At 39.9% G+C, this 16,238-nt stretch overlaps 1 protein-coding gene across 1 annotated transcript in view; it reads right to left on the reverse strand.

The window, feature by feature from the left end:
- EYS (eyes shut homolog) overlaps positions 1–16,238 on the reverse strand; it is a 944,771-nt gene that overhangs the window by 397,304 nt on the left and 531,229 nt on the right. Inside the window, 2 exon segments of the mRNA XM_072855247.1 lie at positions 703–955; positions 11,549–11,673. Coding sequence (XP_072711348.1) covers positions 703–955; positions 11,549–11,673 — 378 coding nt within the window.

Consider the following 16,238-nt stretch of genomic DNA (forward strand, 5'->3'; position numbering starts at 1 on the left):
ATGCCTTACACGCATGCTACCTGTACAATACCTAGCTTTAGTAAAATGAACAGGCCACAAAGAAGGTACAATCTTCAAAATAAAATGTTGCACTTCTGTTATTGTTGACTTTCCTTCAAATATTTTAAAAATAACAGCATAGGCAATTTTTTAGCTTCCCAAAACCATCACTATAAACAGTTAGAATGGCAGAGATGTTGAGAGGCTTGTTCCAGATATTTTTAGTGAAAAAACATCTAGATGCACAGAAAAGGATGCACTCAGAAAAATTGTGAACTAGGAAAGGAAAACCAAAGTCCCCATGGAGTAAGGCAAATGATCTTTCTGCTGCTGACTAGCCAAGGAAGAAGGGAAGATTGGCATCAGGGTCAGAGAGAGCTGAACACAATACGAGGCATATGAAATTGTACACTCTAGCAAAGCAAACTGAAAACCAAGCTAAGAGAAAGTGCAGTTTTCCCTACCGGATGTGTAAGATTTTGGGAAAAAAAAAATTGAGGAAAAAAAAGTAATTTTCCAGTTACATTTAACTGCAATTAAGAAAGGATGATGTATTAAATAAAAAAAATAGAAGGTAGTACAGGAAGCAGAAAACAACATTCTTAAAAAAATGAATACATTTTGAATATTCTTACCATTTAAAAAGCACTAACAAGGAAAGAATGTTGATATATGCATTACTCAGAAGCTTTTTCTACTTACCTTGGGACACCTCTCCTGTATGAAAATCAGGAGAAGCAAGTTTAGACCAAAGTTCCATAGACACAGCCAGGGCCGATGGAAGGTCATCGTCTAAAATCTCAGCAGGAAACTCTTCAGCCACTTCAGTGACAGTTTTCTTGCTTTGGGGGATAGTAGGTAAACAGGTGATATTGTTTATTCCATCAACACAAAGAAACCCAGTGGAGCAGGACTGTATAAGGCAATCATTGTAATTAAGCTCACAGCTTCGTCCCTGAAAAAGAATTTTTAAAAAGCTATTTTTTAAGGCAATTTGCATTTCATAGTCACGTTAGTTCAAGTTATTGCTTTCCTTTGATTCTAAGATGTTGTTTGCTTATATTAAGCTATCCACACTTTTAAAAGCAAATCTAATCATACGGAAAATAGTGCTTAACTAATTTAATAGTATAGTGGTATATTTTAAATTTCAACTAAATGATATTTTGACTCTGACTTAGCATTACAAATTATCAATAAAAATAATTTCCCCACAGATTTGTAATTGCAAAGTATCAAAGATGGTATTGTCACCAGTAATAAAAAGTGGTTAAAATAATCACCTTCAGTTAGCATGTAGTTATACAGAAAACAGCGGACTTAGCTGTCTAAAAACCTACAGTTTGTTCTGACTGTCAAGCTAATGTTCTTTCTTTTTGTACACTGTAGCTCAGTATTTGTTGCCTGTTGTTACCAAATCTTCACACAGCAGCTTGTGAATACATTAAGTTCACAGATAGCTCTTAGAAAAGAAAAAATGTAGTGGCAGTCTCAAATTGGACCTGGCACTCACTTTTTATTTTTTACCAAGACTAACAATTCATGGGAAGCCTGAAATAGCCTTCCTAGTAATAAATTAAAAATGCACACATTCAGTGGTCTGTAAAAAAGGCAAGAAATAATGCATTTCTTTTACAGCAATAATTATGTGAATTAAATGCATTCTTGAAGTGTGAAATAAATATATGCTGAAGCCAGGCCTGGGTTCATTTTATTTTCACTTCTGTTGTAATGAACTAATGGGCTATGTGAAGAGACACAGCTAACTTAGCTATCCTAGAAGGATCCTACATATCTGGATAGCCATTTAAAATACGCACAGGGTCATTCCTGAAAGACATGCATCTCTGGCAACGTACCATCTGGCACATAACCACACATAACCACACATTAGCTTTGGTAGTAATCTGTGGATTTTTTTGAATGGGCTTGTTCATGATTTTTTCATCACCATTTCCAGGCTATGTAATATAACCACAGTTTTAGCTCTTTTGCTGCCTCTCGCCATCTGCTGCTTTAGACAACTGCTGACAGAGATAGCCTGGAGGCCAACCATATTGTCAGGCCTTGGAAACCCCAAACCACTGGTGGTTAGGTGTAAAGAATATCCTGCAGTCACCTTTTGGTGACTATAATGTCTTCAGCATCCAAGTCCTATGTCTAAAATAAAGAATGCTAGCTAGGGGGAGATGTTTCCTTCTCTTTGAAGGAAAGGAGTAAGCCTGATTTCCTCCTTGAGGCTTCTGATTTGCCAGTTCAGTTTCCTGCCTTCTCTTGGAGGAAGCCTGGAAAATAACACAAAACTGTGAAGAGAACTTCTAGAAGCTAGCGGGTTAAATCTCAATTTTCAATCTTACCTCTAACTACTGTAAAATTGTTCTGACTTTTTTTTTTGACACAAAGACAGAAGACACATAAATAGTGGACAAATCAAAATTTTACTGCTTATGTATTACGGTGTATATGGATTATCAAAGGGTCTGAAAATTAAAAACTAGCAGTGGGGTCAATATTTGAATCTGACTAAGTCTTTGAAACCGGTGTCTTCTAGGTCATTTGTTAAGAAGAAGGTATAAATATTTCAGGGATGAGTTAGAATGGTTTGTGGAAGTGTTCATTGGCTCATATCAAAACCACACCAGACCTGGTCTAAGAAGTTAATGATGTCTACATCTGTATGTCTACATCTAGCTATATACATCATTCAGTGAGCTTCAGTGTCTGGAAATGTTCTCTGTTTCTTCATTTAGCAGCACAGACATAAAGTTTGGGATTTGGTTTAAGACTGATACATTCAAATTTAGGTGTCACGTAGTAACTGCAAGTATGCTAGGAGTCTAAACTCCCATTGAAGTCAGTACAGATTCTGAGGGAGTTTAGTGCTTAAATGTGGGTGTTTAATATAACTTTTGGAATTGTTGTGTATCCTGTCTGAGTCCCAGCTGACAAACCAGGAGTTGTAGGTTTCACACAGGTCCTATGTCACTGTAACTGCCATATAAAGGTACAGTGGATACTCTATAGACTGCTTCAAATAGCATTAGGTGCTTCAGGTTAGACAACCAAATCACACTTTTAGTCAAGAAAGCTCCAGAAGCTAATCAATCACCCTAATATAGACTCAGGACTGGATTTGGAAACCAAATTGCTTTGGGATGGTCTTGTATCTCTGAGGTGGCTAGATAGTGTTGGCAGATGCTACACAAAACCCATAGAAAACTCACAGCCTTCTGTGTGGTAGCAGGAAGCTGGGCAAACCTCAAAATGGCATCGGACACCTAAGTTTAGGCTGTAGGTGTCTGGGCAGTCAAACAACCCTTTAGGCGGCATTGACCATATCAACTAGGTCTCCATTTAGAATAATGTGAACATAGGTTCTCAGTGCACAGATAGGCACCTACATGAATGTAGGTATCTACATCTCAACTTGTATCCCAAATCACCTACTAGATCCAGAAAAGGCTTGCTATTGTCTGAAAGAGCATTTAGACTGCAAACAGTACACAAAGATCTTGTAATCTTTCAACACATGCATTCTGTCATTATTGTATACTTCCGTGGTTTTGTTTGCACATAGAATACTGGGGGAAGTGGTGAAAAATTAATATAATACTTGTATCCTCAAGGAAAATATTGTGAAAACACTTAACTGGTATCATAAATGTTTTAATGATGTTGAAGTATTATGATGTTAGCCTCAGAAATTAAATTCTCAGTGCAAATCACACTGAGGCATTGAAGAAATATGTTATTTGAATACTATAAATTACTGAAGCCCGATATCCTGTAAAGTGTGTCTTATGTTTAACATTGAAGAGATATGATTTCCAACTGAAGCTTCTCCTGTAACTGGGGCACATGTAAGAAAATTCAAGTAAATTCTGTATTGCTCAATAAGCATGTGCTCATTGCACACTTTTCCTCAGACAAGATGCTTAAACAGTCTCTCTTGTCTACCTGGCTAGCTATTTACACAGAACTTGAAGCAACTTAAATTTTCTGAGATCTCTATCAACTCTATTAAATTTATTTATGATATTAGGAAACAATAGGAGGTGTGAGAGAGAAAGAGGCAGAAATGCAGACACAGAAACTGAAATTACTTTTCTTACAAGTAGTTTAAATCATTCAGTGTTTAAAATGGAAGAGGTTAAATTGAGGGGTTTGGAATGATTTAGATACATCCATGCTTGTTTCAATCAAGTTCTTAATTTGTTTTGGCAAGCAGATGAGCTATCTGGTAAATTCATGGCATCTTATAAAATCACTCACTGTATCAGTATTCCAAAGCACAAAGGAACAGCAGGCCAATTTGTATGCTGCATTTTCATACAATGATAAAAAAACATTCCTCCTTGCTCTCTTCTAATTCCACACAAAGCACAAATGATCAGTTTGAATAAGACTTCTGTCTAATAATATTTCTTAATCCTATAAAACTTATGTTTCATTCTGACTTTCACTGTGACAAATTAGTGCATTTTTATTATGATTACATGTAATGGTGAAGAGCATTTGATTATGATTTTATGACTCATAGAAACAAAGCAGATGTGGATAACCTCCACTGTGCATGAAGGGTACATTAAATAGTCATAGATAAATTTGATAGCCTTGAAAGCGTCTGTAAATGCTTTAACAGTTTCCATGCAGGCAGATGCTGCAGATTTGTATTTAAAAGTAGGTATATGTCTATAGAAGTTTCCATTTAAAAAGTAAACATTTATTCCATATACCACTGGCTATGCTTTTCTTCTCAAAATTTATGAGAAGCTTCATGATCCATACTTTACGATCCATGCTTCAGATAGCACTACATATATAGACTACAGAAGATTTACTGAACACACATGGTAGCTGGAGTTCCTTGAATACTTATTTCTCTGGGAGTTCCGCTGTTTCCACCCCACACTTACTCACAGTTAGGAATCAGAACCCATCAGGTGCCTACCAAATACACATCTTGAGATGTTTAGACCCTAACTCCTTATCTTTCATATTGAAGATATGCATGTTAAACATTTTTCTGGGGTTTTTTTTTTTTTTAATGTCTTCTTTCTCTACTGTGGACTTCCCAAAGCGTAGTGGAATCTGAGGGACTGAAGATGGAACAGCGAATAACAGAATAAAAGCAAAGACAACACACCTTAAAGTCCAACTACTTCAGAAGTTTGTTACTTTTTCTTCTGTAAGGGTTTGTTCTACAACATACTGTACAGTTAACGCCCAAGCTATGTACTAATAGAAAAGCTTCCCCCATGGGTCAAATATCTATCTTGCTCCATGATCAGTGAGCTATTAATGAATACTTGGGGAAGAATACAGGAAGAAAACAAGCAGCGTTTGCATAAGATAATTCACCAAATAGACCATTCCAACTTCTGGCAATGAGTAATTCAAAGACTCCCTAAGCCAGTGTAACATTCAGAAGAGTAATTTAAATAACGATGAACCTATCCTCCTTTTAACCCATTTTTGGACGTATATGTACTTTTGGTCTCTACAGTATCACGCAACACTGACTTGTACCAATGAATTTGGCACTGAGTGAAAAAATAATTTTATACAGAGTTTAAGCTTCCTCTCTGATAGTTTTATCTGGCATCAGAAGATTTTTTTGTGAGCAATAAATACTAAAAAAATAGCGTAACTGATCTTCCCCATTACAGTTTGTCCTGGTTTTGGCTGGGGTAGAGTTAATTTTCTTCCCAGTAGCTGGTATAGTGCTCTGTTTTGGATTTAGGATGAGAATAATGTTGATAACATGCTGATGTTTTAGTTGTTGCTACGTAATGCTTACACTAGTCAAGGATTTTTCAGCTTCCCATGCTCTGCCAGGTGCACAAGAAGCTGGGAGGGGGCACAGCCAGGACATCTGACCCAAACTGGCCAAAGGACTATTCCATACCATATGACATCATGCTCAGTATATAAACTGGGGGGAAGTTGGCCAGGGGGCAGCGATCGCTGCTTGGGGATAGGCTGGGCATCGGCTGGCGGGTGGTGAGCAGTTGCATCACTTGGTTTTCTTGGGTTTTGTTCCCCTCTCTCTCTCTTGGTTTTTTCCTTTTCATTACAATTTTTGAATTATTATTATTATTTTTATTTTATTTTATTTCAATTATTTAACTGTTCATATCTCAACGCACAAGTTTTCTTACTTTTGCTCTTCAGATTCTCTCCCCATCCCACCAGGGGACAGGGTGAATGAGCGGCTGTGTGGTGCTTAATTGCCAACTGGGGCTAAATCATGTACAGTTGTTCATGTAGGATAAGTATAAATACCTAATGAACAAAATGAGATTATTTTAAACATGAGGGTCTGACTGTTTTCCATATAAAAAGACTGCGTCCCTCAACCGGTATATCCTTCATCATAACCTGATCCTGTTTTGAATGCTAGTCTGCTTTTGAAGACAAACAGAAAGCAGTTGCTATGGACTGTGGGGAAGTATCAACTGTACCCATTGTACTCTGTAAAAAGCACCCTACAAAAAAAGCACCCTACCTCAATTCCTGGGAAGCTGACAAAGCAATGACACCTGGAAACCATTTCTAGGCACAGGAAGGACAAGAGGGTGATTAGGAATAGTTGGCATGCAGCTATGAAGGGGAAATAGCACTTTACCAAGCCAGTAGCCCTCTATGATGAGATGACTGGCTTGGTGGATGAGGGGAGAGCAGTGGATGTTGTCTATCTCGACTTCTGTGAGGCTTTCAACACTTTCTGCCATTACGTCCTTGCAGACAAGCTGGCGATATATGGGCTAGCTGAATGGACAGTGAAATGGGCTGAAAACTGGCTTAACTGCCAGGCTCAAAGGGCTGTGTTCAGTGATCAGCAGCATGAAATCCTGCTGGAGGCCAGTCATTAATGATGTACCCCAAGAGTTCATACTACATCCAATAGTACTTATGCTCTTCAGTAATGGATGATAGGACAGAGTGCACCCTCAGCAAGTTTTCACATGATACAAAATTGGGAGGAGTGGTTGATATGCCAGATGAGTTTGCTGCCATTTATACTGACCTCAAGAGGCATGGAGAAGTGTGCCAACAGGAACCTCAGGAAACTCAGTGAAAAGGGAAATGCAAAGTCGTGTAACTGGGGTGGAATAACCCCATGCACCAACGCATGCTTGGGGTTGACACACTAGAAAGCAGCTTTGTAGAGAAGGACCTAGGGGTCTTGGTGGATGACAATTTGCACAAGCCAGCAATGTGCACTTGTAGCAAGGAAGACCAGTAAAATCTTGGGCTGCATTAGGAAAACCATTGCCAACAGGTTGAGGGAGGTGATCCCTCACATCCAGTCAGCAATGGTGAGGCCACATCTGGAACACTGCATCCAGTTCTGGGCTTCCCAGTACAAGAGACACAGGGAGCTACTGGAGAGAGACCAGCAAAAGGCCAAAAGAGATGATTAAAGGCTGGGGCATCTCTCATATGGAGAGGCTGAGAGAGCTGGAAAACAGAATGCTGAGGGTCTGGGTTCTCATCAATGTTTATTAATACCTGATAGGAGGCTATAAGGAAAACAGAGATAGACTATTCTCAGTGGTGCCCACTGACAGGAGAAGGGGCAATAGGCAAAAGCTGAGCTACAGGAAAATCTTTCTGAATATAAGGAAACAATTTTTCATTGTGAGGGTAACTGAGCACTGGAACAGGTTGCCCAGAGAGGCTGTGCAGTCTGTCCTTGGTGACATTTAAAACCCAATTGGATGTGGTTGTGGGCAACCTGCTGCAGCTGACCCTGCTTTGAGCAGGAAGTTGCACTACATGATCTCCTGAGGTCCCTTCCAACCTCAACTATTGGGCTATCCAGTATCTTCTTGAAAGTACCTTACTAAGCTACTTTACTTGCTGAAACAAATTAAGAACTTGACTGACATGAACATGGGTGTATCTAAACCATTCTGTCATCAATTTGAAAGACTGAATATTTTAAACTATCTGTGAAAATAAAATGCCTTTGTGTTATGTTCTCCAGAGGACAAATGTTAACTCTAGCATTGGCTGCTGTGTGAAGGAGAGAACTTGGGACAGCTCACAGAATCAAATAATCCACTTGAATGAGTGTTTTATAATTTTCCTCATTTCCCCTCTGTTTTCTTCACAGAAGATAAAATACTTGTGGAAGTCAGCCACATTAGCATTTGTACACTACAGAGCTGGGGTGAAATATGAATCCACTACCACGTTCAAACTGACCTTTACCCTCCCTCTATTATTTTAGAGAAAATCTCTGCCTCCACACAATCCTTTCTGTGTGGATTTCTACAGGGATATCTTACATAAATAAAGAACCTACTGGTCTCAGAATGATGATTCTGCACTGTAAGCAAATAGGGGAGGAACAATGGAGAAGTTGGTGGAACTGGTAGTCTCTAAATCTAGAATGCAGGGGTATTCTATTTTTTCTCATTTAAACTAACACAAGGAGTGAGGCCTAGCCAAGAAAAAAAGGCAAACCCAGGGATGCCTTCTGTGAGAGACTGAAAGAGTTAATGTCTCAAACATTGTGGTGAGGTGAGGCGCTATTTGCATGGCGATGGCAGGTCGGGAGCACAGGGTGGGGGAGAGTGGGAGCGGGACGTGTGGGATGTGCAGAGTGCGTCGGAGGATGTGCAGTTCCGGGTTCCGCTGGACTTTACCATCTATGGCCAGAGGTCACACAGAGTTAATCTGAGGAAGGGGCTTGCAACCGCCCAAGAGGCCCCTTGTGACCACCTCCCTCCCCCAGCGCCTGCGCAGAAGATTGAGAACTTTCTAGAACAAGAACCATGTAAGTCCTGAAGGGGCGTACCTGGAGGCAGGGATTAGCTTATAAAAGACATGCCCCCCCACAGGGAAGAGCGCGCGCGCCCACCACTGGAGGATTGCCACGTCTGTCATCGTCATCGCGGGATCCAAGGGTGGTGATACTTTTTCTTTCTCTTTCCTCCTCTCTTTTCCTTTCCTTTTCTTGCTTCTCTCTCCCTCTACTCTTCCAATATATGCAAGTTTGGGATAAATTGTGACGGGTTGCCCAGAAAATAGCTCCATTGCCAAATCGCCTTTGTTCGTTCGTTGGGCTTGCCAGTTCGTTAAGTTTGTCTGTTTGTGGAATTCGCCAGTTAATAAAGCTGCTGGCCAGCCTGTTCCTCTGAGTCATTGTTGTGACTCTACTGACCACGCGGCTCTGCTGAGCAGAGATCGGCCTTCGTCGGTACCAGAAGTGGGATAGACTGTTCCTCTGAGTCATTGTCATGACTCTACTGACCATGCAGCTCTGCCGAGAAGAGATCGGCTTTTGTCGGTACAGAAACCATCAGGAAATCGAAAAGATTCACCCATCTTGCAAGCCACTGAGTGGGACGAGACACCTTCCCACTGCTAGTTTTACATATAAGAAGTCCTCTGAGTCTAGGAAAAACTTACAGTTATATTGAGGTTAATGAGGTTACATTGAATCTTTTCTCCACATTTTGGATTGCGGCCAATATGGATGCAGACACAGGGAACTCATAACCTCTTATTCTGGAAGTGGATGTAAACTTCCTGAAAATATGGCAGTTCCAGTTACCCATAAAGGTAACCTATAAAGGCTTCCATTATCTGGTGCCATGTTTATACCATACAAAGAAGACAGACCTTTCCTCATTTACTACTAATGATGGAGCACTTGGTATAAAGTCTGATTAGAATTGCAAGTTCCACTCTGAACGTTTAGGGGGGGGTGTGAAGAAGGACTTTAAAATGTCCTGTGATGAGAGCATTAACACAACAGTTTTCTGGTATTTTAGACTTGAACATACTATTGTCAAGGCCTTGATCAGCCTCATAATTTTCTGCAATCCATCTCTGCAAACTTTTCCTTCACACCCACAGGTTTATTTCCCTGTGCTCAAGGTCAGCTCTGATACAGTGCAGCTGTGCAACCTCAGATCAGCCTGCGGTGAAAAGAGCTAAGCTGTGAAAAGATGTTTGAGATGTCTCATCTGGGGCATCCATACCTGAGCTCAGAAGCTGCATTTAAGCTCAGGATCTTGCCCTTGATCTTTGACTGAGCTTACAATAAAGCTAAACCCTGCTATAGTAAGCCCAGTACTTTGTTGATCCTGACCTTGCCTTGCTGCCTTGACTTCCTGGCTTAACCTTAGATCTGCCATGTGATCATGGACTTTCCTGGCAGTACCTGGACTTTTGGAAGAACTTTTTGGATGGTTACCACCATCACTGGTCTTGCTTTGCTGTCCTTGTGTGGGTACTGTGGTACTCCGCACCTTGCCTGTAACGTAATGCCCCTGCCTACCTCGCTGCTATCCTTGGCTCCTGGCCTGCCTTCCCTTGTGGAGCAGCCCGCTTGACACTTGTGCTCCTTGACATGTGCTAGCATCCCCAGCTGTACTGAGGATCCCCTTGAGAGAATGGGCATGGGACAGAGATTAATATGGTGCCTGACAAGAACTGAAGACAGAAGTTTTTTTCACTTTTTAGAAAAACTTTTTTTTCCGTTTTATTTCTTGGTTAGTTTTTCCCTTGTTGACTATAAATGAGAATCTGCTGCTGTGAAAAGAAGCCCTGAAACTGGCGAATGCCTGAGAAGTTACTCATTTCTTTCTTGACTTTGTTGCACAGAATCTATGAAGGTAAATCTGAATCTTACTTGCAATAATCTGTTCCTTCTATTTACAGATGTAAATACACCAAATAAATGGTGCATAGATATTAAAATAAGCATAACTGTCATCATTTATAAAGAATAGGCATTCAAATAACAATTTCAAGCTTGGAGTTGTAGAGATAAGAATTACTGAAGTAAAAAAAAAAAATTAAAAAAACCATGCACTCCTTCCTCTCCTTCTTACTAACCCCAAACTATTAAATGATACTATTAAGTTAAACCTGAAGTGTGATGACGTAAAGCATGAGCTCAAATTGTAGGTACCAACTGCATGTCTTCAACTACATAAAGAACTGGCATAAAAAGGTGGTGGCGGCATGGAAATTTCAACCTTAAATGAATACAGCATTGGCATTTAGCCACTGTCAAAGGATTCTTTTGGTATGTTAAACAGAGAGAATAAAACATAGGACCAAAGCCCACAGGGTCAAGCATTCAAAGGAATTGTTTGATTTTGTTTCAGGGAACTTGTTTTCAAAATATCTGTCTGTATGCAATAGTTCCAAGTATGAGTTATCTTATTATGTAAAAATATTAATTGGTATGTAAAATAAAAATATTAATTGGTACATAAAAAAAATTTAATTAGTGTTTAAAAATACTAATGTACTCTGATGACTGAAAAAGCCATTATATACACTCACACTTTTCTGCTTTTTGTGGATATTAGGTAACTATTTCTCTGGAATACTAGAGCTCCTGCTCGTAAAACAAACAAACAAAATAAACAAAGAACAGTTACTAAAATATTGTATTTTTCAGCAAGGCTGGGCTTTATCTGAGTGAGGTTAAAAAGGAAAGGGATCACATACAGTATTTTCTGTGCACCAACAAATACTCAGGTTAAGGGAAAGAGGAGAAAGACTGTCAGCATCTCACCACAAATCCAGGCTTGCAAAAACAGGAATAACCAAAGCTGGGGTCCTTCTGAACACAGATGCCATGTATGCAGGGGTTGGATATGCACTCATCAACATCCAGCTCACAATGAAGGCCTTCCCATCCTGTCAGAAAAAAAACCAAACCAAACACCAAAACCAAGACCCATTAAAATCTAAATCCATTTATTGAGTGTCAATCAAAAAAAGCTATAGGTAACTATAATCAATCCTCACATATATATAAATATATAGTACAGGATAGGTATGAACTGTTTTGGGCTGTGGTTTCTCAAAGCAGAAAAAAGAATAGTTTAACAATAAACAAACACAACCCAAACTATATGGACTTTACAGTTATACTTTACTGAACATCTGTTAGGGAAGCTAGTATTTGCTGACTTCTATTTCTGTAGAGACGTAAATAAGAGTAAAACCTGAATATATTCTTTCATTACTGAATTAACTGACTTGACGGGTTGCCCTTTACCTACAGAATTATCTGTACTGTCATCTCTCTTGTGGATAAGAACTGGCAAGGGTTAAATGTTCCCTGAAAACCTCTTATCTCATTCCAGATCTGCATAGTGCAACCAAAGCCATATTTTTTCCAAAATTTAAACTAAAAGAGTACAGAATTTCCTATCTTAACTTTTGACCTTTTTATCCTCTTCATTAAATTTGTGCATTATTGCCACACTGGGGAAGGAAAACTGGAGGTTTAGATAGATGAACAGTCACAGTTACACACCATAAAATAAAGGGAAAAAGTTTAAAAGAGAAACCCTGAGACATTAGTGTACCAGATCAATGTGGAGGACAATTTCTGAGCAAATAAAGGTTTGGGTTTTTTTAATACCATCAGAATAGCATCTTCTTATACTTCACTACTCAGATTACTGGCATTTTTGTTAATACGCATTTCTTAAAAATCTCCTTTACAACTAAGTACACCCATAAATTAGAGGCCAAAAACTGATCTGGAAGCTGGGTTTTAGATTATGTAATTTGAGCCTGTCTTGACCTTGCTCCTCAGAGGCTAAGCTGAACTGGAAGCAGCCCATTTGCTTGGTAAATACAAAGTCAGAATTTTGTAAAATGTGGCTAGCTATTGAAGAACACCAGACCTTCTGCCATGATATTCCCATCACCCACTACAGATTTGTTATTTCTCCAATTAAATTTTCCCATTTACAAACAAACAAACAAACAAACTCCCACAGCCCAAAAACCCCAGCAGTCTTTAGCTGATACAAATCTAGTTGCCCCTGTCTTGCATTTGCCTCAGAGCATGTGTCAAATGGACCCACCAGCTACATTCCAATCCTGCTTTAGCTGCCCTGATAGAAGTGCAGCCTGCCTCAGCTAAAGACCTCAGCTGTGAGGCTGCTATTAGTTCCAACGGCTGCTGTTGTTGCTTTTGAGCTGTCTGAGATGCTGTTAGAATACAGTTTACATCTCTCTGTGCTGCTTCTGCACCTGAACAGCCTGCAGCTGCAGCCACAGATCCTGAACATGCATCCATTATTCTAAGGGTATGAGGCCTGCTACTGTGACAATAGCTGACAAAATTCATGATTCATTACAGAATAGATTCATCAGAGCTAAATAATTTCCCCTTTCTGGTATCACATGCTGTCACCACACACTTCATTTTGTTCACTGGAGGTTTTTGAAAAGCTGCAATGTGCCTTGTTCCTAATTCTGTCTTGCCACTATCCCCTTTCCATTCCATTAAATTACAACTGTGGATCTGTTGCTGGGTATCTCAGACTTTCTGCCTTGTGGAAAGTTCTTTCCAATAGTTGTCTTTACAGACCCAAAAATGCTCAATCCCATCTCCATATTTCTTTAGGTGAAGGTTAGCAGAGAAATCTGAGACCTATCACATGTGAATAGTAGCAGCCTGCAACAAAAGCAAATTTGTTTCAAGCATTTCTATTTTCTGTCTCTGGAAGATATTTTTTCTTTATCTTCTAATCCCTTTCTTCAGTTGTTCAACTTTCCAAAAAGCTATTCCTCCCAAAGGTTCCCCTGCCTCTCCAGATTCAATCCTTTTCTGAGTTGTAACCTTCTCCTGTCTTCAGCTGTCTCAGAGACTCAAATAACATTTGAAAATATCACATTAATTAAAAAACGAAGATATGTAGCCATGATGCATATACCTAATGCATGTGGTTCCTTCACTGTGTCTTTTCCTGGTGGGGAAATGTAGAGATCTTTCACCCCTACTAATGAATGCTATTATTAAAAGAAATATAAAAGAAGGGCAGTTTACACTTGGGTTGGAAGGTGTTTAAAACATGTTAGCAGCGGGAGTGAGTTCCAAGGCCCCAGAGAAGCTTCTTCTACTTATATCAAGCATTTCCATGTACATTTGAATAGAGACAGCAGTTACAGACAGTCCTTGGCTGGCAAGCAATTTTTAAATATCTATATTAAAATATATTTAAAGTATTACTACCTTTAAAAACAGAGAAAAATTTTGAACTTGACAATATATTCTCTGTGAGGCACTGTAATGATAAAAAACCTGTATCTTTTAAGTTTTTAAGTCATCTGTATTGGTGAAGTGGTATATGGCCATATGCAGTACCACGAAGAGTGAGGAGGCATACAGTTTTAGCCCTGTGGAATTTCCATTGTGTAACTCTGCTGAGAGGAAAAAAGATATATAGTACTGAAGATAGGTCATGACTCAGCCTTTTAAGATCAGAAGTGACCGTTGTGATCATGAATTCTGACCCTCTGTATGGCAAAGTCCAGAATTTTTTCACTCAGTGATTCATACATCAGGAGTAAAGTGTCTTTCTGGATTATTGAGTCTCTTAGACATAAAAAAAAGTTGCTATAACAGTATTAACCTGGCAGCAAGTTAGGCCTAAAATTAATTAGGATCTAGTAAGCCAAAGATACTTCCATTTAAGTCTTATGTATTAGAGTATAATTCCTCAGAACTCATTAAGCAAATGAATAAACTGTCCATATTGACTCTCATTACACGCACAAGCACACAGACACACAGACACTCTTGCTTCCGTATCTTGCATACTTTTTTTAAAAAAAAATCTGTTAGGTATAGTTTTGTAAACGGCACTAGGGACACTTCAGAATTAAAAAAATATGTAAAATAAAATCTGATTTTCATAGAATCATAGAATGGTTTGGGTTGGAAAGGACCTTAAAGATCATCTAGTTCCAACCCCCCTGCCATGGGCAGGGACACCTTCCACTAGACCAGGTTGCTCAAAGTCCCATCCAACTTGGCCTTGAACGCTTCCAGGGATGGGGCATCCACAGCTTCTCTGGGCAACTGTCCTGGTTTCAGCTGGGATAGAGTTAATTTTCTTCCTAGTAGCTGGTATAGTGCTGTGTTTTGGATTTAGGATGAGAATAATGTTGGTAACACACCGATGTTTTAGTTGTTGCTAAGTAATGTTTACACTAGTCAAGGACTTTTCAGCTTCCCATGTTCTGCTAGGTGCACAAGAAGCTGGGAGAGGTCACAGCCAAGATAGTTGATCCAAACTGGCCAAAGGGCTATTCCATACCATATGAGTATATAAACTGGGGGGAGTTGGCTGGCAAGTAGCGATCGCTGCTCGGGGACTGGCTGGGTGTCGGCTGACAGGCGGTGAGCGGTTGCATCACTTGTTTTTTTTCCCCTGGGATTTGTTCTTCTCTCTCTCTCTTTTGTTGTTTTCCTTTTCATTACAATTTATTATTATTATTATTATTATTATTATTATTATTATTATTATTATTATTATTATTTTATATATTTTTTTCTTTCCTCTTTTTCCCAGTTATTAAACTGTTCTTATCTCAACCCACAAGTTTTCCTATTTTTGCTCTTCCGATTCTCTCCCCCATCCCACCAGGGAGGGGGGGGAGGCTGAGCGAGCAGCTGTGTGGTGCTTAGTTGCCACCTGAAGCTAAACCACGACAGCAACCTGTTCCAGTGTCTCACCACCCTCGTAGTGAAGAATTTCTTCCTTATATCTAATCTAAATCTACCCTCTTTCAGTTTAAAGCCCTTACCCCTTGTCCTATCACTACATGCCCTTGTAGGAGTCACCTAGATTCACCTCCCTCGACCTGCTGGTCATGCTTCTTTTGATGCAGCCCAGGACATGGTTGGCTTTCTGGGCTGGAAGTGCACACTGCTGGGTCGTACTGAGCTTCACATCAACTAACACCCCTAAGTCCTTCTCCTCAAGGCTGCTCTCAATCCATTCTCCACCCAGCCTGTATTTGTGCTTGGGATTGCCCTAACCCATGTGCAGGACCTTGCACTTGTCCTTGGTGAACTTAATGAGGTTTGCACGGGCCCAAATCTCAAGCCTGTCAAGGTCCTGGATGGCTCCCCTTCCCTCCAGTGTTTCAAAGTGTTTCAACTGCACCACGTGGCTTGGTATCATCAGCAAACTTGCTGAGGGTGCACTCAGTCCCACTGTCCTTGTCATTGACAAAGATGTTAAACAGCGCCGGTCCCAATACCAACCTCTGAGGAAAGCCACTCATCACTGGTCTCCACTTAGACATCGAGCCGTTGACCACAACTCTTTGAGTGCGACCATCCAGCCAACTCCTTATCTAGCGAGTGGTGCATCTGTCAAATCCATGTCTCTCCAATTTAGAGACAAGGATGTCGTCCAGAACAGTGTCAAATGCTTTGCATAAGTCCAGGT

The sequence above is a fragment of the Ciconia boyciana genome, chromosome 3 (genome assembly GCF_034638445.1).
Source record: "Ciconia boyciana chromosome 3, ASM3463844v1, whole genome shotgun sequence".
Taxonomy (NCBI): domain Eukaryota; kingdom Metazoa; phylum Chordata; class Aves; order Ciconiiformes; family Ciconiidae; genus Ciconia; species Ciconia boyciana.